Consider the following 22,919-nt stretch of genomic DNA (forward strand, 5'->3'; position numbering starts at 1 on the left):
CTAATGCTTGTTGAGTGAAAATTCACACCAGCTCATTTGCACTAGTTCAGTGTGCAAGTGATAGTGCAGAGCAATTGTGCAGTGTCTTGCACAACCCTTTTGTGTAAACCCCTGTAAAAATTGTATTAACTCTGAACATGCACAAATCAAAACATAACAGGCCTTGTCCTACCGCAGTGAGAATTTGCAATGGACCATTGGGTTGCTGAATTAGTTGTTGTTGTTGTTTTTCACAGCCATCTGCAGCATTTGCTTACAAAGTGATGTGTCTATGTATATACATGCTTTGCCAAGTGGAATGTACTGATACACTGAAGTTCTAACTTTGACAGAATGTTTTAAGCTTTTCTAGAGAAAGAAATCAGTGTGCAGTTTTCAGATTTTCAATATGACACTGTTGAGCATAAACTAAAATATTATCTTGCCTTTTAAAAAAAAACCTCTGGTTTCTACAGTGGGACAGACACTTGATTTGTCGGGTCTGTCATATAAACTTTTTTTGAGTTTAACTTTTGTCTCTTGAGCACTGGCTGTCTGTTGCAGAAAAAGCCTTTTATAAAACAGAGAGATTGAAATCAGTCCTTTTGTATGCATAAGTGTAGGTAATTATACTTTAAAGAGAACTTGCTTTGTACATTTTAATTTTTATAAAGAAACGAGCAGTTATCTCCCTGACACCTTATTAAATGTATAATTAACCTTATGATCCCTAGCTCACTTGTGAATGCTTGGCAGAATAATTGGAGAGGAATAGTGTTCTTTTCCCCCCCACACACACATGCTTTCTTTCTTTTACAGCCCTAAATCTCTTTTCTGTGGGATGTTAAAGCATTTGTTCATTTCTCTCCCTCCCCTCTTTTAAGCAAGCCTAATGTTTATTGTGCCAAGGACAGCATTTGCCAGAAAAAGAAGGAAAATCAGCTTGCCATCCCATTTGTTTTCCTTTCTGTGAGTTTGAAATAAGTGGTCAACCATTAAGGTCTTTGATAACAATATTACATCATTTAATTTCACCTTACCCCACCATGTCCCAACCTTGTTTCTGTCTTTCAAGAGATGCGGTGCAATAGGTGAACAGAAGAAGACTCTGGTGGCTTTCTTGGCAAAGACAGCTGAGCAACCGGGACAGGTATATCAACTTTTTCTTTTTGGTCTGAGTGTAATTCATGTGCTCTTCTATCATCTTCATGTAAGCATGGCCTGATGTCAGTGCTTATGTTATGTGCCATTCATAATAGATGTTGACACCTTGCACTTTCTCAACAGCTGCAGAACCAAAACAAGAAAATACTCAGATTGAATCACCAAAGCCTGCGAGCTTGCTGTGTTGTTGTTGAGGGTTTCTTTTTGGTTTTGTGCTTTTTTTTGTTTTTACTTTTTACTTGGGGAGGAGATGGAGCATATTATCAGTGATGCCTCAGATATCATTGCAATACAGCATTTTTCCAAAAAATAACTGATTCAGCAGTTGAGTTACGGTTTTTATCCTATTGATTTTCACTTTTTTATTTTCTTTTCATAAACTGAAAAATAAACTTGGGTAAACAAAAGTCAAATGGCACATAATGTTAGGAGATGTGCTGCAAGATACATGTACAAGATAGATAGATAGTTTCATGCCTACATGCCAGTGTAATTAGAAAATTTTTGATGAACGCGGATGTTCAAATTGAACTGTGGCTACTCTTGTCAGCAAAACAACAACAAGCAGCAGTATCTGGAAGATAGTGATGTATATCAAGCTCTTCCCGAGATCCAATTCACTTGATTCTTGTACTGAGGAAAGGCCTGTTTGCTATCAGGTCCAAAACACACTGCAGAAATAATCAAGTTTGAGACAACTTTAACTACTCTGGCTCAGTCCTAGAGAATTCTGGGAATTGTAGTTTATTGTGGCACCAGAGCTCTGTGACAGAGAAGGCTAAAGGTCTCACAAAGCTACAATTCCCATAATTCTTTACCACTGAGCCAGGACAGTTAAAACGGTCTCAAACTGGATTATTTCTGCAGTGTGTTTTGGACCATCATTCCACCTTTTTATTTTTAAATGCTTGGGTTGAATCAGTCATACTGGTCTCATGAACACAGTGCAACTCTTCAGAACTGTAGTGGGAACATTAGACATTCCAGTTATCTCAAAACAAATTTGGTGGTAATTTTATTTACTGTGTAAGTGAAACCTTTGTTGAGACAGCAGTTGTGTGCAAGGCTTTGAAAGGTGGGTACCACCTGAAAGAGAACCTTGCTGTGCACCATCATAATCATCACATTCAGAAAATGGTGCTAGCCTTCCCATGTGAATCCATAGAAATGCACTGGTTGAGACAGCTCCTAAATTTTATCAAGAACTGAGAGATAGAGCCTTGCCACTTAACTTCTAAATTAAAGTTGTGGATCTCAAAATTGCTTTAACATAATAGTGAAATGGGTCATCCTGCCCATTCCAGGGCATATCCTTGCTGGTACTCACAGTAGCTGCTGACCACAGCATGGAGAAGTTACTGGTTTGCACTACAGTGGCCATGCTAACTGGATGCTTTTAAAAGTTGAAAATAAAATTTTCCAAACTTGGGGTGGGAGCTGACCACCAAATTCCAAAAAGGAAGTTTACTTTATTGAGGAATTTGAGTAGGTAATTAGGCAGACTCAGAAGCACTTCCCTTGTGAGTTACAGAGTATTAGAGGAAAAGAGGAAAACTTAAGAAGATTTGAATTCTTTAATATAAGATAAGTAGGGGAGTTCTCTGAATTTTTTTGTTATTTATAAGATCTGCATGTCAGAAAACCATTCATAAAATATTTATGTGGTAAATGGTATTCTGCTTAAGTGCTAGTAATTGCCCTGTTTCAAGATGCATATGAAGCTTGAAAACTACAAAGTTTCTAAGGACACAGTCCACCAAGAAAGCCTCCTATCATTGGAGGAGTAGGAGCTGTAGAAATCATAGTAATTTTGATGGATCCAGTTGGAGTTTCTTTCTTTTGAAATGTGTGCATGTTCAAAATAATTACAGGATATTCTTGGCGCTTGGTGCTTTTCTAGTAAGCCTAAATAGGTTACAATCCAGGGCCTTTACAAGCCTGGAAAGCATCTGCAAATGCATATGTATTTTTCTTTAGTGGTCCCTTCTAAGCAGCTACCTTCATAGAAGCCCATGATAGTGTTTTAGGAGATTACACCACTGAATAAAGCGTCTTACCGCTGCCGAATTCAAGCTTCATTCGGGCTGTACTGTAGTGTTATCGCATGTTTTTTCTCTCCCAAAAGGCCATCTGAATAGAGCCCAGCTCCAATGCGGGTCCCTGAACTCGCTTTGACAGCCATTTTTCAAAGTCAGAAAGACATGTTTTTCAGCAGTGCGATAATCTCATTAGTCTCTGGGTTTAGAAATAGTTAAGAGGTTTGAAGCAAGGAAACTGTTTTGCCGAATGCATGGTGGTATTACACTAATGAGAAATGGCTGTATCTCAGTGACAGAGGGCATGCTTTGCATGAAGAACATTCCAGGCTTACTCTCTGCCATCTCCTATAGGATTACCTGAAACAGAAGACCTGCTGATGGTCTTTACTGAGGTAGATAATCAGTTCTTCGACTTGATATAAGTCAGCTTGTAGTTTTTTTCCCTTTCTTTCTTGTATTATTAATGGAGCATGTATGACAATATTAGCCAGGAAAAAAGAAAACCTCTATAATCTTAACAATATTTTTCCCATAATTCTTCTCTTTAAAAAAATCAATCAGAGGCATATTTCTAAATCATGTCCATAATATATTTTGACTCTTTGGGCCTAGATTTTTGTAGTGTCTCTCTGATATTTATTAAATGAAATTCTGTGTCCTTGCCTTTAATTTTTATAGGCTCACAGAATTAAGGCATTGCTGACTCTGGTTCCTGACTTCACAGATATCAAGACTGTTAACTCTTACCTCATGAAATGCTATGGTAAGGCTGTCCATGTTATTTTACATCACATTCTTGTGTTATTTTCTCTGTAAATATTGACAGTGCAGCTTATACAATAAAACAAAATAATAACAAGATGATAGTGAAATCAGAACTGGGAAGTGTTTGGAACTTTGCTTTTATCTGGGAAGCCTTGGGTGTTTTAAGCCTGTTTCAAACACGCTGTTCTAAGAGAACAGGACAGGCTAAAGAAACAACACTAGTGAAATGTTCCTAGTACTTGATGGTATGGGATGAAAGCAAGGAGATGATCTCAGTACCAGACTATGTGCTTAACATCCATAAGATCTCAGTTCATTCTTGGTTATTCCCACATAAAGAATCTCTGGTATGAAAGAAAGGATTTGAACAAAATGCCTGTCCCAGAGCTCAGAAGGCCACTGCAAGTCAGAGTGGATCATATGAAGATAGGGAGACCTGCAGTGTCATCAAAATCACTTTTTGAATGCCAGTGAGCTACTAGATTTAGCTGCTGTTAATTAACTATATTAGCCATTGATATTCTTGTGTGTCCTACCCCTTTCTGTGTTGCAGGAAGGGGGAGGCAATGGTTTGAATCATTATTTGAACATGGGTCACAATAAAATTTGCAGGACAAATGACTAGTGACTTAAGTCCAATTGTGAGGTACACATGCATGGTTTTATACTGTGTTAAATGGATTTATCTGGTTTTAAACTTGTGAATTGTTAAATTGTTTAATATACTTTTAAAATGTTTAAATTATTTTTTACTATTTCAAATTGTCTTAAATAAAATACATGGATTTCATTTTATGCCACCCTGAGATCTCTTGATATAGGTTAGCGTATACATAGATCCAGCCCACTAGTTGTATGTACAATACTGGTAAAGGACAATTAATGTGTTTCACTGGGACATTTTTGTTGTGATTTTGCTAAGGCATAAAAAGTGAAAGTATTCATTTTTTGTGGGTTTTTCAGGTTATGTAGCCATGTTCTAGAAGAGTTGGCCACATAGCCCCAAAAACCCACAAAAAATTATGGATGCCAGCCTTGAAACCTTTCGACTTCACAGTGAAAGCATTAGATTCTAGAAGCACAAGGAAAATGAAGTGCCAGTGAACTTGTGGGTATTCATTCAGTCTTGCCGATGTAAACTTTTGGGACTGTGTCCAGGATGCGGGGAGAAAAAACCTTCACCACTGTTATACTTCCAAGAATAAAGAATTACCTTTTTTAAAAAGTTTAAATTGTGCAGTCCATTAAGCATAATCTTAGTATTCTTTTTTGTTTTTGTTTTTTATACAATAGATACTTCTATTTTAAAGGAATGGGAAGTTAACATGTTCTATTATACCTTCATTAACTCATCACTTTGTGCAGGTCCTGAAGCCTCCCACAGTTAGTAAGCAACTCATCCACTTGCAGCTGTGAGTGGGAAGTTTTTCCTTGGCAAATGTAGAGATGTCTGAAAGAGACATCTCTACAAAATGGCTTTTTATTTCTTTACTGTGTGTAACATTAAGTATTTCCCATTGAAAAGGCAGATATTTAAAAGGTAAATGAAAATCAGATCAGTTCAGTATAATTTGCAAAGCCCTGAAGAAAGACCTGTTTAGTGGTTCTGTCACTCACTGTGAGAGCAAAGATAGTATTTATTATTTATTATTATTTATTTTATTTTTATCCCGCCTTTCTCCCAAAATGGGACCCAAGGTGGTGAACATATACAGTGCGTCCTCGCCTTATGCGGGAGATCCGTTCCGGATCCCTCCGCGTAAGGCGAATTCCACCTATGCTCGAGCCCCATTGGAAACAATGGGGCTCGTGCACGGCGGCGCAGGTGCGCACAGGGCGCAACAGGCGCGCGCACCCATTCAATTGAATGGGACGCTCCGCCCTGCGCGCGCGCCGCGGCTTGAGCACATATGCTCAAGGCTGCGTATGGCGCGCCTGCGTATGGTGCAGGCGCACTGTATAAACATAAGTTAAAATTGTACAATTAAAATCATAAAAATATAAAAATTACAAATATAATTTTTTAAAAAACATACAGAGTTAAAATTCAAAAGTCCAAGTCCAACCCTCTCATCTCCCAATAAAACCAAGCCTGCCAGATCTCAAAAGGCCTGTTTAAACAAAAATGTCTTTGCCTGCCTACAAAAGGCCAGCAGTGAGGGGGCCAGCCTAGTCTCCCGTGGAAGGGAGTTCCACAGGGAAGGAGCAGCCACTGAGAAGGCTCTCTCTCGGGTCCTCACCAGGCGAGCCTGCGATGGTGATGGGACCGAGAGAAAGCCTTCTCCTGAAGATCTTAGGGCTCTTGGTGGTTCATATGGAAGATACGATCTTTCAAATAGTCTGGACCTAAGCCGTGTGGGGCTTTAGAGGTCATAACCAGCACACAGTCGGCCCTTCTTATACACAGATTTTTTATACATGGATTCAAGCATACACAGTTTGAAAATGTTCAAAAAACGTATAAATTTCAAGTATCAAACCTTGATTTTCCATTTTTTATAAGGGACACCATTTTGGTATGTCATTATATTTAATGGGACTTGAGCATACACAGATTTTGTTATACATGGGGGATCTTGGAACCAAACCCCAGCATATAACAAGGGTCCACTGTAAAAGATTTTGCTGCTACAAACTGTTGGGTGGGGGAAGAGATGATAAGCTTCAGGTCAGTGACAGAACACATGGTTTATAAGCAGACAATCCCAAATTCAGTTTCTGCCATCTCCAGGCAGGGCTTGACAAGGTCTGGTCTGAAAACCTGGACTAGCTGCCAGTAATCCTTGAGGCAATTTTGAGTTTTTTGAGCCTCTTGTCCTGGAACTGTTTTAGAATGAAAATGTTACTCCTATGTTAACAGAATATATAATTACTTTTTTCTTACACTTGTGATTTCCTCAAAACAGGTAGTTCTTGGGACCCTTGTGGAGAGAAAGGTGGCATTAAAATGCAATAAATAAATAATGAATCAATAGCTAGCTCCCTTAACCATAAGGATTGCAACTGTTTCACACTGTTACTGTATTCATAGTTTCTGTGACTGTTTATCAACTCATAGATAACCTTCTGGTGATGAGCCTCTCCATACCTATCCAAGCTAATACTCGGATGGAAACATCCAGCCTACCATAGGGACCATGTTTGAACCAGCTTAATCAAATCTCCCAGAGGTTGCACTCCACTTGCATAGACTTTTGTTTGTTTGTTTGTTTGTTTCATTTTTGCTGCCTTTCTCCCAGATGTGACCCAAGGCAGCTCATAGATTTAAAAAAAATTACAATAAAAATTCAAAACAGTTAAAATAATCGAAAGACAATAAAAAACCACATAAACATATACAAAAGCTAAAAGGCATAACCAAAACACAAACACCACACAAAAACCACCCTGGCATGATTATATATTAAGCATCTGCTTAAATAAAAACATCTTATTTTGCTGATGAAATTTAAGCAGTAAGGGGGGGGCAGCCTAGCCTTCTGTGGGAGCAGCCACGGAGAAGGCTCTCTCTTTTGTGTCCTCATCAAGCGAGCCTGCTATGGTAGCGGGACTGAGAGAAAGTCTTCCCTCAAAGATCTTAGTGTTCTGGCAGGTTCATATGGGGAAGCACAGTTCTTCACATAATCTGGACCTAAGACATATAGAGCAGTTCCTTTACCCGTAAAGATTGCAACTGTTCCATACTGTTATTGTACTCAGTGGACTTATAGGAGCTCATTGTGACTGCCACACAATGATCAGAGTAGAACCCCACAAAAGAAAGCCTTCTGGAACTCAGTTTTGGGGGAGACTAGGCTGGCAGCCCGTTCCATGCTTTCCTTTTCCTGGCATCCAAAGAGCTTTTTGTTCAAGAAGGCCTTTAATTTGTAACCAGGAGAACGTTTTATTGAGATGTTTTTTATTTATATTTTTAAACTTTTGTGTTCCTTTTAAATGATTTAATATAGTTAAGTGGTGGTGTTTAATTGTTTTTAAAGCTTCATTGTGAAATGTGTTTTTGTTTGTTTGTTAATTTACTGTGTCTGGGAACTGCTTTGGGTCCCACTCTGGGAGAAAAGCAGCATCCAAACAAAATAAACAAATACAGTGAGCCCTTTGGATCTGCAGAGGTTGGTTCTCCCCCCCCCCCCCCCCCGATAACAAAAACTGCACATAGTTAAGCCCTGTATTTTTCAGGGATGGCAACGTGAACACGCACACTTCAGCATGCCCATACTTACATTGCCACTATTTAATAATATGGGGTGTAGTGTGGATGGTCAGTTTTGCAGATCCAAAACTCATGTGTATAGAGGGCCCACTCTAAATTGGTTCTTCCTTATATGTTGTTGGGTGCCTTCAAAGTGTTCCTGAGTTTCCTTATACATGTGCATTGTTTGAATCTTTTATTGGTGGTCAAGCAACCTGTAGAGTGGTATATGTAAATAATGGAGCAGGAGTTTAATTCCTGCCCACCAAGATCTGTAAAGTGATAGACAATACAGTGGTACCTCGGGTTACGAAATTAATTCGTTCCGCGGCTAATTTCGTAACCCGAAAAACCTTCGTAAGCCGAATTGCCATAGGCGCTAATGGAAAAAAATAGCTCTCTGCTGCCCTCCGGTGGCGAAATAGCGCCGAGGTTTTTTCGTAACCCGAAAAAACCTTCGTAAGCCGAAACAATAAATCCCTATGGGATTTTTTCGTATCCCGAAAAATTCGTAAGCTGGGTAATTCGTATCCCGGGGTACCACTGTAAAATCATAATGTTAAAAGCCATTTTTGACATTGTGGTTTTATTGTGTATTCCTTTTTGTTGTTTGTTCATTTTTAAAGCCATTTTAAAAGCCATCTTTTTATTTTCTGTTGAATACTCAGTAAAAATAGAACCAGACTGACTTCCTTTGGATTTTAGCTCCCAGGATTCCTGACTATTGGCCAATCTGTCTGGGGCTTCTGGGAGCTGTAATCCAAGACACCTGGAAGACCAAAGATTGGGAATCACTGTGGTAGATGAAGCACCTTCCTTCTCTGGCATACTCACCAACCTAACCTTTTTGAGGTGACAAGTCATGAAAAAGGACTTTCATTGAAGTTCTCAAATTACAGGTAGACTCATATGAGAAAAAATAGTCTTTCAGAATAACATAGGCCAATAAGGCATGATACATTGGTGTTCATCTTGCGTGATCATTGCCTGTTTCAGTTATTATTAGAAAGAAAGCTCTCAAAGCTTCGCTGTGGAAAATATGATGTCTGCTACCTTAGGATAAGTGGGAACCTTCCAAAACTGGCAAAGTGACAAGAGAGCTGGCTTATCTCTGAAGCCTGCTCTGCAGCAGAGCCCTCAGGAGTCCCTAAGATTTGGCATCCCTGTTTGTCAGTCCCAGTAATTAATCAAGAGGCAAAATTAATCTGCAATTATGAAGCTTTGGTTCATTTTATCACACCAATTAATCAATTAAAGCCTACAGCCCTATTTCAGATCTACTTAGCTTGGCATTCTTTCACGGTTATAACTGGGGTGAGTGTACCACGACCAAACTGAACTTGGAGGCCACTTGCAAATGAAATGTAGGCCTTTTCTGAAGTGAATGGAACAAGAAATTTTTGGCTTGTAGATAAATTGTTTATATCTTATGCACTTTTTAAAAAAACCCTTTTTCTTTCTTTCCCAGCATTGGATGAGGATATAGCTTCAGCAAAAGCTCTGTATGAGAAAATGAAAGTGGAGAAATTGCACCCAGATGAGTTATTTTTGAAACGTTTGGCAGTTCTCCTCAAGAAAGCAGGAGAGGCTGTTCCTTTCACTGAACCCCCAGTGAGTGTTTACCTATTTTCAAAGAAATACCTCTGCAAACATGTTTGTGTGTGTTAATAAAATGTGGCATGCTTAATTATGCTGGGATTAAGGCTTCACAGAAAACCCTCAAAGGAGTCTACAAATGAAGTGCTGAGTATATTGTAGGCATTGTATTAATCTGGCATTACACTTGACTGGTGGGAGAAGGAAACCTTCTGGGGCTATTGTGTTTAAAGTATAAGTTCATAATTGAGCATTCATGTTTAGGTGTGAATTTATCAAGCATCCTTGGAGTGTTTTATCTCCAGTGTTTAAACTTTAAATGAGTTCTGCATGCTTTAGTTCAGAATGCTTAAGGTGTCAGCTAATTGCTACTTTTTAAATGTAAAGATTTTTTTTTCCAAATGCCATTTGCAAGATGAAAATGTAAAACACAAGAACTAATTTTCTCAGGCAGCTTGACTTATCCTTACAAATTTTGCCAACAAAAACATGAACTTTGGCCTCTATAAATCTGCTTAATTGAGGGGAAAACTATATTAAAATGTGGTTGCATCTTAAAATAACTTCTTAAGTATGTTGCCTTAGGATGAAAATGTACAAAAGAAGGCACAGACTTGTTAATATAGCTGTAAATGGTAGTTGGGGATAGGATTATGCGTGCCATATCCTAGAAGATAATTCTGTTTAGTGACAGAAAGAAATATTAACTCTTCATTTAGATGCATGAAGGGTTAACATTCAGGTTGACATCATGCATGGCCTTTTTTTAAAACAAGAAGAAAAAAACAGTGTAAGTGCATGTTCATGGGGGATGTCCATCCCTGTTCTTTAGATGATATTTGCTAGAATAAGGGATGGGCGGAAAGTTGGGCCACCTGTGCTGTAAAAGATATCATTGCTAGCAGAACAAATATAGAATACCAGAGTTGAATGCAGACAAGAATGTGATGTTTTGTCTCTTTCCCATCCCTTTTTCTTCTGTTACTCAACTGTAGGAAAGCTTCAGATTCTATGCAGAGAAGCTAAGGAATGAACAACAGGAAGATTCATCAGATGAAGATTAATTTTTTAATGGTTTACTTGCTCTTTGTAATATTGGGACTGTGAAAAGATTTTTTTTAAATAATGTATTATTATCAGAATGAAAAAATAAAATTGAAAATGGGACTCTTCAGTGTATGAAGACTAACTTGTATAAAATTATGTCTTGAAGCAGCTTGAAATAGCATTTTTCTTCCTAAAGAAATTATATACAAATTGCTGGTACCTACTAGCATGAGTACCTGCTTTGTGTGCCAAGTATATTTAAAAATCCGAATGTTTTAACCAAAATGAGTTGACTTCAATAAATGACAAAAGAACATGAAGTTTGGATTGGATCACTGCTGTAGAATCAAGATGATAAATAGCTTTACCTATGGGGCTGACATACAGAAGCATACAGTGTGTTTATCTCTGCAGCATCCGTTCAGATCACTGAAACTCTGTCTGTTCTCCGGTGTCATTTCTACTTATGAAGCGCCATACTTTTCCACACAATTGGAAGTGATAAAATGAACATTGATATGCTGCCAAATGCAGTATCAACTGTCAGATTTCACGCTTCTCTGGCTGCTACACAGATATTGAATTTGCACTGTCCCATGCTATGTGAGTGTCAAGAGTCAAGGCCTTTAATGTTAATTAAACTGAATATTTATATGTGAAAACACAATTTTCTTAACATATGATAGCTTTTCAGAAAACCCATAATCTTCACTACCACTACACTGATGTACATTGGAGCTTTCCTGCCTTAAGGTTTCTTTGATTTGTAAATACAGCACTGAGGAAATAGTAAAATATAACAAACAATTCAGATGAATCCTGCAGATCTTTGCTGTTGTCTTTGTTAAATTTCAGACATTTGAGTGAACCATGTTTGCATTTTATTATACCTGTTCTATGCAAACAAATAAATATGTAAATGTTCCACAGTTTTTCCCTGTGTATATTTAAAAAATCTTTATTTTTGTTGTTGTTCCCCCTTTCACAATGTAGGAAACATGAAAGTCAGCTCAATTATTTGTATATTCACCAAGCAGCCCAAAAGTACTGAACACATTAGCTTATGAAAAAGATGTGAACATACCTAAATGCATTACTCTTTGACTTAACAGAGGTATATACATCCATGTGGATTGGTAAATTAGCTTACAGTTGTAAAGCACTTAGACACTGTTAGTTCAGTATGAAGCAGTATATAAATGAAGCTGTTTGTTTGTTTTTCTCCTTCATAATTTTAGAACTCAGAATTATTGGATGAAACTTGAATTGCAGAACACTTAAAAGGAGTAGTTCACATCGTACATGTACTATTTGCTACCACAAGATGTGATGATCACTGACCTAAGACACCTTTGGAAGGGAATTAGACAAATTCAGGGAAGAAAATGGCAGCAAGTTACAATGGTTTAATATTACTTCCCATATTAGTAGCCTCTAAACCCAAATTACTAAGGAACATTAGTAGGAGGATGTCATCATGTCTTGGTTGTGCACTTCCCAGTGTTGCAGACTAGGCAGAATATTGTTCTGTTCCAGCAGAACTCTTATATTCTTTCATTATTGTTTGCCTTCAAATCATTAGGAAGAATTTATGGCAACCCTAAGGTGAACCTATCATGAGGTTTTCTTGGCAAGTTTCCCCAGGAGGGATTTGCTATTGCCATCCTCTGAGGCTGAGTGAGTGTGACTTGCCCAAGATTACAGTAATGAATATGGTCACCATCTGGCATAGTGTGGCCAGTTTATCTGTTCTTTATCAAATTTTAGAAGCAATCCTTGGAAACAAGGCTAAGAGAGAAGTGATGCATCTGAGGAGGATAAACACAAGTCAAAATCAAAACATTCCTTTCATTCCAACAGAAATATGCAGGTCTCATTTGGAGAGGTATTGAGTCACAATAGACTGCAATCCTAAATCTCAGGATGAAACAACCATCTCTGCAGATATCCAAGAGAACAAAAAAAAGTGCTTGGCACCAAGACCTTTCCCACCTAGGGTCTTACTGAGAAATGATTCCCCCCCCGCCCCAACATATCTAAGACATAACGAATGAATGCATAGCATCACAGCAAACACCCAACAAAACATCAGTTGCCACAATGGAGAGAGAAAATATCCCTGCCAAGATGCAAGTCTGTGAGTTCAGTGTGGATCATCTCTGGCTCAGGACAGAAGGGTTAGCTCAGAAGGCCCTTCCAGTCAAACCCTGCAATTAGCATGCATTTTGAAAGAATTAATCCATTAATTTCTATCAGGTTTGTCAAGAATACTGATTAATTTGTCCAAATACCCCTAGGCAAACTTCTGTAAGTTCGTGTATGACATAATGTAGGTTTCAAAGGATTATGGACAGGAAATCAGACTAAGAAGGGTCAATCTTAGGGCAAAGGATGGTGAACTCAGCATTTCTCCTTTTTTTAGTCAAAATGCAGTAACATCTCAGGTGAGATTCTATGAAATCTGTTTAACATTTCATGGGGAAGGATTTAAGCAGAAATTCCCTTTGAACTAATATAACCAATTGCTAAAAAAGATGGGCAGATGGATGGACAAATGTCTGGACAGACAAAAGACAGATATAAAACCACAAAACAACTGGGGGAAGAACAAAGAAAAGCTACCATTCACAAAATGTATTCCATATAATATCAGTACAGTCAATCTAGCTTGGACAGTTATATAAATAGAGTCTTGGATTTCTGAACATGCTGATGATTTAAGATAAGGCGAGTTGGCCTCCAGTTGGATGCGATTAAGAAGACCAAGAATTAGCTAGCTCTTTTGTGGCTGTTCAGTGAAAGCTGGCTCCTTAGCGGGAACTGAACTGCAGTAGTGCAACATCCTTCACTTTCTTGTGGTATCCTTCATGCGCTATTCCTCAGTCTGTACAGAACAAAAAGGGAGATCAGCTTATTTGGGTTTCTTATCAGGGTACCAGTTTACCAGATCCACTACAACATGCAGAGAAAATACTCCCCCAAAACAAAATGGGAGAAAGGTGGGGTCTGAACGAGTGGTTTCAGCTGGAAGAGGAATGAGCCAAGTCTTAGCCAGTGATTCAGCAAGAGGTCTGCAGAAACAGGAGGCAGGTGCCTTTTCAATCAGAGCTGTTGGATGAACCTGAACATTTCAAATAGATCCTTCCCCCAGAAAGTTTCTTAGTCAAGCATGAAGATGAACTACCTTTGGAATCAGGGGTCTTTATAAAGGAGTTGAGTCAAAGTTTGCTCAAGCTTGAATATTTCACAGTCTTAGACTGTATCGTGATTTAGTTCTCTGCTTCTGGACTTTGAACAAGGTGATCCCAAAATGCCTTTTTATTTATATTTGGCAGGAGAACTTGGAGAGCTCCCTAGTTGAACAAACTAGCATGTGTCAGGAGACTCTTTCTGACTAATGGCAGCCTTATATCAGGTCCCCTCATAAGGAAAATCTCTACTCTCTTCAGATTTTACCTGACATGTTCTCATTATTTGCACCTTTTGCCCCTGTGATTGTATATATTAAGATAACTCCATGCATGGTTGGGGTGTATATGTGTGTGAGAGAGAGAGAGAGACTGTGCTTCAAGAGCCCTGTCTACCTCGAAATCTATTTCAGTTCTTATCTTATTTTGAACCCAGAGGCATTTCTCATTTCCTAAACTGCAACTCCAGAAAATATATTGCAGTATAATATCACCATAATTGAACGATGTCATGTTCGAAATCCTTTCTGTAAGGCCACAGCTCTTATTTCTAAAGGTCATCTGGAAGAACTATTCCACAGAGGGGCACAGAGGAAACCAAAATATATTAAACTACAGATTGGAAAGAGAAATCTCGCGTGCTTGAGAAGCCAAAGCTGAGATGCAAAGCATGGTAAGAATCTGTATGCCATGGCTAAGATACAAAATCAGAATTGATCACGAGAGCCTGATCTACGTAATAGGCTAAAGGGCAATGCAGAGGTTCTTTTCAATTCCAACACTACAATTGTTTTTAGTTGTTTTTAAGGCATATACTATTCATACATTGGCAAGGTGAAGATTATGCCCACTATGTTCCACTGCAGAATAAAAGACAAGCATAGAAAGAATATTCATATTTTTTTTTCAAGGAGATAGCTGGGTTAGTGTGCTTTATTGTTATCATCATCCTGCCTTTTCCCCAGTTTGGGACTCAAGGAGGATTATAATAGATTCAAAAAAATAGAAAAGTTAAAAAGTAATTGAACTATCAAAAATTAACATCAGTTAAAAAACAAACCAATACAAAACAACAGCACAGCCAAAATATCAAATAGAAAATCCACCACATTGTACAAGGCTGCCTTACCTAAACAGTCAGTCCTCCAAGAGCTGTTGAAACAAAAGAGTCTTCAGCTGCTAATGAAAAGAGATTGAGGAGGTTGTTAGTGTAACTTCTTTGGGAAGGGTGTTCCAGATCCTGGGGGCAGCCACTGAGAAGGCCCTCTCCCATGTTCCCACCAGATGTACCTGTGAGGAAGACAGGACACAGAGAAGAGCCTCTCCAGCAGATCTCAAAACATAAGCAGGTTCACAAGGAAGAATACAGTCCTTCAAATAACTTGGGCCTGAACTGTACAGGCTTTATGTATAAAACCCAGCATTTTGTATTGTGTCTGGGGACAGACTGGTGGCTAATGGAACCTGAATCCCAGTGTGGGAGAAAGATAGGATATAAACCCTTGAAATAACAATGATGACGACAACGATGATGATGATGTTGCAACAAGGGAGTTGTGTGTTCCCTGTAGCCAGCCTCAATATATATATGTGTGTGTGTGTGTTTAGTCTGTAGTAGTTTTAATTTTAAAAAAAACACCTTGAGTTCCACTATTAAGAAAAAAGGCAAGATATAAATTAATAAAATAATAATGACAAATTGTTCTGACTGAATGTGCCCAATTATTTCAGTCTTTGCTGGTAGGACTTGCCCTTCCATCTCTCACTACCATGCACACTAAGGAGAATTTCTCAGTTTTCTTTCTTATAATGCTACAATTCAGGGGTATTCAACAAAATTGATTCACAATACATTTAGGTCCACTAGCTCTGACATACCAAAAGCTCCAGCAAGCCAAAGACGCCTAATACAATGTCCTTCCACACATGCTAAGGTGTCATGTTGTTGCACTTTCACTTCCCTTCAATGGCTCAGTGGTAACCATCTAAGACAGAGTTAATGGGTGACTCCTATATTTGAAATATGTCACTGCAGGCAATTCTGTACCATTATGAAATGTGATCTGTTCACTCTAAATCAACATTGCATGCAGGGAAGGTTTTCCTACCATCAGCATTTGTGCCAGTTCCCCTTTGGTACATTGTACATGACAGCTTTGAAATAGAGTCTGCCATGGAAAACATAAGAGAGCTTTTTAAGCACAAAGAGAAGATGGCAAAACAAACATTTCAAGAGGTGAAAAGTTTTTAATCTTATCTGATGGTAGTTGAGGTGATTTTTCTTGACCAGTCCAGGCATATAGCTTGCATATATACACACACACACACACACACACACACACACACACACACACACAGCTTGGATATATGGGTGTGGGGACTAAAAACTTGCTACTAGAAACTTGATACAGCTTGTATACCATGTTCCAATGTGGTCTTTTAGGGGACAGGGGCTTCTCAATTGGTTTAAGCTGCATATGATCCTAAACAGAACCTACGGTATCATTATGTTTACCTTAAAGTCATCATGTGTCTTCTGCATTGAGCAAACAAGGTATGAACAGGATGTGATTCTTGTAGATTTGTGGGTAATTTGCAGTAGATCGCCAAGGCTTTCTGACTCCCAAATAACAACAGAAGGAAGGCTCTCTCCTATAGAATTATTGGGAAAGGGAATACATTATAGAAAGTGGAATGGAATGAAAAATCGCTGGAGATGGAGAACAAGACGTTGATCTCTATGGGCAAGCATTTTACGATCTCAAATCTATGGAAGAGGACTGTGATTTTGAATATGAAACCAACAGCAAGTAAGTTAAAACTACTACTTGTAAAGAATTCCTTTTAGCAACAACTAAGCAAAAATAAGCTTATGTTGTGGTTGTAACTTAAGGGTCAAAAGGCAGATACAAGAAGTGTTGGATGGGGTTACATGTTACCTGAAGGCTTAGATTTGTAATAAGATGTACTTTTGGATTTACTTCTGAACCTGGGTTCACAGGGAAAGGTGGCAACCATCAGCCTTGGTAAATCTTATGCACCAAATGCATCCATTCTGGGAGATGTCTCATAAGGTCATAGGGAAACATGCCTCAGCTACATGGCATTTGGATTACTATAACCTAACTTATAAAGGGTGCTGTGAAAAGTTCAGAAACTTCAAGTGGCTCAAAGTCTGCAGCTAGACTGTTGACTGGCTCTGGCTACTACAGGGAGCATATAATTCCCTTGTTTAAAAATTTCACTGGCTTGACTGTTCTGTTTCCAGAAACAACTAAGTGATAATTATAAAGCCCTATATGAATTGAATATAGTATGCTTGAAAGTCTGTCTTCTCCTGAAAGAAAATGTTGTGTAGTGGTCTGAGTGTTGGACTAGGGCACTGGGAGACCAGAGTTTGAATCTCCACTTGGCCATGGAAACCTTTTTTAATTTTGTTGCACTTTTATACAGTTTAAGCATTCAAATTTCAGTATTGTGTCATAAACCATTGTGACTTTGATTTGTGTCATGTCATGTAACTTTATTATTTATAGCCATAGTCCATCACATTTGATTTGTGAGAGAAAGGTGGCAGTGAAGAGGAGCTTGGCAAGCCTAAGAAAAAGCCAGTCTAATCACAGCCTTCACAATGTGGCTGTGGAAGAGAGAATGGAGAAATAGGCTGGACAGTTTAGCTGTCAGATAGGAACAATTAGAAATAGGGACTGGGAGCAGATAGGAATTTATGAACGAAAGAGAGGAAAAGGATTATTGTTGTTGTGTGCCATTAAGTCATTTCCAACTTATAGCAACCCTAAGGCGAATCTATCATGGGGGTTTCCCGGCAAGATTTGTTCACAGGAGGTTTACCAATGCCTTCTCCTGCAGCTGAGAGCATGTGAGGTGCCCTAATTTACCTAGAGGGTTTCATGGCTGAACAGGGAACCAAACCCTGGTCTCCAGAGTTGTGGTCCAGCACTTGAACCACTACAACGTCTCAGCGTACTTATTAGATTTCCATTCGCTGCCCACCTCAGTTATTATTTGGCTCTTACCTTTGAGAGGCATCAGACTGATACTTCAAACAGCATTACCTTTAGTAAAATAATGAACTGTTGCAACCATCCTGGCAATTGATCATCTGAAGGAGTGTTCTTAGTAATCATCTCCTCCAAAGCGAATGGGGAACTGTCAAAAATGGATGAAAATAGGAAACAAGTCTCAAGACTTGTGTAAAGATTCATTGTCAGAGAAAAACTTTTATGCCAATATTTTTTTACCCTGGGTTCAGAAACAGGTGTCATGCTCTCCGTTCGGCAGCTTCTCCACAATGAATTGCAAAATGTTTGATGTTTTTACGGAACATGGTAGCAAGCAAACTAACTCTTCATTTACTTTCAATTTCTCTTTCCTCAGTATTAAAGTCCTACAATCCACATATCGCCACCGCTTTTATGTATAGTTTTACCTCCACAGTTACAGTTACCCTTTAAAAACTAGAGGAAACCAGAACTATTCTCTAAAGCTTCACGCTTACATTTTTCTAACTTCCTACAAAACTGGTTGTCAACATTGCCTCTTCTGTAGTTGGAACAGTACATCTGTTGTCTTGGAGATATTTATCGGAATAAGCTCAATGTTAATTATCACTAGAAGAAACAAGTGGTAAAGCTTTCCTTAGCTTAAACTGTGCAAAATAGCCAAGTTCTCCCTGATGGTCAAATGTTCCCCTGTGGCCAAAATGATCTAAACTCACATACATGTGTCAGAAAAAACGTCCATCTTGGCTATGCTTTTTTTTTATCATGTGGACAATATTCTGTTCCACAAAATTCATCTAGATCTACAAACAGAAAATGTTGCATTATAGAAACAATGAGTATCTGAGTCTAACCTCTAGGAACTCAGCCGACAGAGTGGGTATTTGCAGCATCTAGATACAATGAATTCTTTCTCACAGGTAATTTAACACACATTTATTGTCTTAAAAGTTTTGCCAAACAAGCACTGGAGGGACGGCAAGCATAGAAGCACCTTTAAAATGGCAGCATTCTGGTTCTATTGATTTCTTTAGTTTTCTGGGAGTCTCTTTTATGAATTGAAGGTAAACACACTTTAATCAGGCTTAAATTTAGATTCAGATCTAAGTCTTTGTCCAGGATCTTGAAGTTCTGCCATAGGTTACAGTGAGGATGAGCCCTTTTTAAACCTGGTTCTTCATTTCACATTTCAATAGGACTCTAACAGAATTAGAATAAGGCTGGATAGAAAAGAGCAAGGGATGGTTACAGATCAGATAGGGATTTTGATTTTATGGGAACTGAGAATGTGAAAAGAGTTCAGGGAAAAGTGTTGTTTTGTTTTAACTAACATTTTATACTCTACTGAGTATGGGGCCAGCATATGCTAGATATAGCAATAGCATTTACATTTCTATACCGCTTAATAGTGAATTCAGCACTCTCTAGACCATTTACAATCTGTAAGCAAGTTGCTCCCAACAAGCTGGGTATTAATTTTACCAGCCTATGAAAGGATGGAAGGCTGAGTCAATCTTGGAGCCCTGAAATCGAACTCATAACCTTGTGGCTGCAGTATAGGCATTTAACCACTGCACCACCAGGACTCCCTAGATATCCAAATTGCTTGTTATATAATACTAATATATTTCCTGCATCTCTGCCTGGATGCATTTTCATTTAAGAATTAATGGGGGGAGTTAGTCATCCTTTACCAAACTGAACCCAACATTAAACACATCTGCTTCTCCAATATAATTAATGGTCATCTGGGGCCCAGAGTACCAGACGTGGAGGACAATAGGAGCTAAAAGGTTGGAACTACAGCCAAAACTGAAGAGGGGATCCATGGGTGGGCATTAACTGAATAGGTTATAGCCGCAATTAAGCTATCTTGAGGGTATCTACACTACATGTATGGCTCCATCCCAGGGAAACCTGGAATTTGTAGCTGGATAAGGTTCTTTGCTAGAGTTTCTCTAGCTGTAAATTTCAAGTACATAACCAAAATACAAATATCAGGATTCTATCATATGGAATCAAGGTAGCTAAGGTATCAAACTAATACAATGATGAAGTGTAGATATACATCTTTCTGCTTTCTGTAGATGAGAAACATGGAGGTGGAAAAGCACATGAAGGACAGCGGCTGAATGTTCAGTAACTGGAAGTCCCAATTTACCCTGATTGACTATATGATTGAAGAGGACTAGTTCTTTTTTTCACTGCATCTCTATAATTAAAACAGTATATAAAAGTGAAATGGGTTTTTCACCCAAGTTTCCACTTTTGCAGTTAGACTAGAAAAACAGTTCGGTTTTAGAATGGCTATTCCCAAAAACGCAGCAGTGTGTGGCTGGTATTTTTTTTTATCTTTCTGAGAGTACACAAGGTCTTTCCCCAGATTCCTCACTGAACTGATGAAGGTTCATTATGTACAAGGTTTTACTGTGTTGCTGTTGAGCGAGGAAGATACATTTATAGGTAGGTTAAAATTAATAGTTTATGCACTTTAAAGACAGACAAACCAATCTACAAAGTCATAGGAAAGCTGCTAGTTTTTAAGGTGCTAGAATTCTCTGTTGCTTTCAATGCAACAGACTGACACAACTACAACGCTGGAAATTGTTATAAAGAATTAACAGTACCCTTTTTCTTCCTTTCTTCCTTTGTAACTACCAGTGCAAACTTCAGATGTCTGGCATACAAATAGCTCCAAGAAAACTGCATTGAATGCAAAAATGAGGTGTATGTGTGTGTGTGTTTGCATTTGTATAAATGTCTTTTCTAAGCTATGCCAATAACATTATGAATTTGTCTAAATGGAGCATGTGAAAACAACCTTGGAAATGTATGTGTTGTACCACTAACTGCAGGGGGGCAGAAAAATTATGGTAATTTATAGCTTTGCTATTGTTACTCATGCACATGAGTGTGCTCAGTGGAAATTTATCAGGCTTCTGCCATTGAACATATTACAAAGCAGCTATAATGTACTTTTTATTATATGGAAGTGCTGATGAGTTCTCCATGAAATCCACAAAGCTAAATATTCATACCACCGTCTTTATTCTCTTTTAAAAGGAGCAAATCAGAGATATGCACATCCCAAACAGTTGACTGTATTAGGACCCATTGTAGCCAGTGGAGAGAAAGAAAAGGAAAGGAAAGAATTGCCTTTCTGAATAAAGATAATACTTAGCCAAACTATCACTATAAATGATTACTAGCACTGAAGGCTTTGTTCATTCAGAAAGCAGTGAAACTGTTATACTGTTAGACTTTAAAAGCCTTGGCTATTGCAGGCAGAATGACATGAATGGTATGCCAATATTTGCTTTGTATCGTTGCAAAATGGCCCCAAAAAACTAAGCCATATTCAATAAAATAGCAACCTCTGGGCTTGCCATTTTAGGAATCTAAAGGCCAGATGAGTTAATTTTGTATTAAACATACAAGAGAAACAGTAGCTTTCCACTGATCTTAAACACGAACTATTCTCCTGGGGCGGTATTTGTTTCGCTTTTGACTTTTGTTCACTATGAGATCTAGATCCTGATTACTGAGCTGTAATATTTTATAGGCCAATACTATTAATATATACATTCAAAAGAGCTGTGCATTGCTCTTAACTGTTTGGACAATTGGTGTGAATAATTCAGACAAAGGAAACTTTTGCTACTGGAGAAGATTCCTGTGTCTGTGTATGCACAACCATGTTCTCCGACAGGGATGCCATCATTGCCCTCCATAAACAAAGGGATTGTGCTGGTGTCTTTGGATGATCTCACTTCCATGCTGCAGCCATCTGAATTTGCAAATATGGTGTGGCCAAGTCTCCACAGTGAGGTTGCCTTTCCAGGTCAACCACCTCAGCATCCTTTTTAATATTAAACTGATACTGCAATTGAGAGAGGTGATCATGGGCCTGACCTTGGGTTAACAAGTGACTTCTACTAAGGTTTCAGTCCTACAGGCCTAATGCTGTTTTCATAAATCTGGACTTCAGGCCTAGTGAAATTTACTCTCAGGTGAGTGATCAGAGAATCAGAACTTAGGAGAAGCACATAAATTCACTGAGATATTTTGGGGAAATTAAAATGACTATTGACTTAGATCCTGTTGCTTATTAGAGCACAGAATAAGTAGCGCAATTAGTTGTAGTTGCAATTATAATAATGGCTTTGACCACCCTACAGAGTTTGGGTTCAGGTTACTTACAGGATCAATGACTCCCATAAAATCCACCCTTAGCCAGACAGTTATAGATGTTTCATTTTAGAAACACTTATTATATACACATACTCACATGTGTCTTGGCAGGAGTGTTGTGCAAATGCAGACAGCCCAATCACTGATGGCTTCTCCTCTCCAGTGAAAAAACATAACATTTATTTATTTATTTATTTAGTCTGTTGTTTCATTTCCCAAAAAAAAAAGCCACTCTGAGAGCCTTTTTGGCTGAAGAGCAGGGTATAAATACTCCAAATAAATAAGTAAATAAATAACATATTACACTGATAACATAGCACAAGCTGGATTCTTTGTCAGCTTTCATGGCACTTTGTCTGTGTTTGAGTATGTATGTGTGTACATGTGAAGTGATCTTTTCTTTGTCATCCCTATGGAACACTGAGAAGGAAGGATTAAATTATTTGTTTATTGTTTCTTAAAGTGTTTATTATATCCCTCTGTTCACCATGATGCTCAAGATTGTATAATGAGTCTCCTCTCCTTCACTTTATCATCAGGATATCCTACCTGTGAGGTAGAAAATCACCCAACCAGACCTCTAAAAGGAAATGTGTGAAGGACTGTGTGGAAATGCATCACCTCCCTCGTAACTGTATAGGAACATTATTTAAGAAAGGTAAGGATGGGATAAACAGCAAAGAAAACACAAAATAATCACAACAAATATGATCTAAAAAATGAATTGGTATTTTAGTTA

At 38.3% G+C, this 22,919-nt stretch overlaps 1 protein-coding gene across 3 annotated transcripts in view; it reads left to right on the forward strand.

Moving 5' to 3' along the window:
- LRPPRC (leucine rich pentatricopeptide repeat containing) overlaps window positions 1–11,704 on the forward strand; it is a 137,792-nt gene extending 126,088 nt beyond the window's left edge. For all 3 annotated transcript variants that reach the window (XM_042456309.1, XM_042456320.1, XM_042456329.1), the window contains 4 exons: window positions 1,055–1,129; window positions 3,861–3,945; window positions 9,605–9,747; window positions 10,728–11,704. In XM_042456309.1, the coding sequence (XP_042312243.1) occupies window positions 1,055–1,129; window positions 3,861–3,945; window positions 9,605–9,747; window positions 10,728–10,796 (372 nt within the window). In that variant the 3' untranslated portion in view covers window positions 10,797–11,704. The remainder of the gene's footprint in view (window positions 1–1,054; window positions 1,130–3,860; window positions 3,946–9,604; window positions 9,748–10,727) is intronic.
- Window positions 11,705–22,919: the final 11,215 nt, after the last annotated feature.

Source organism: Sceloporus undulatus, chromosome 1, assembly GCF_019175285.1.
Source record: "Sceloporus undulatus isolate JIND9_A2432 ecotype Alabama chromosome 1, SceUnd_v1.1, whole genome shotgun sequence".
Classification (NCBI taxonomy): domain Eukaryota; kingdom Metazoa; phylum Chordata; class Lepidosauria; order Squamata; family Phrynosomatidae; genus Sceloporus; species Sceloporus undulatus.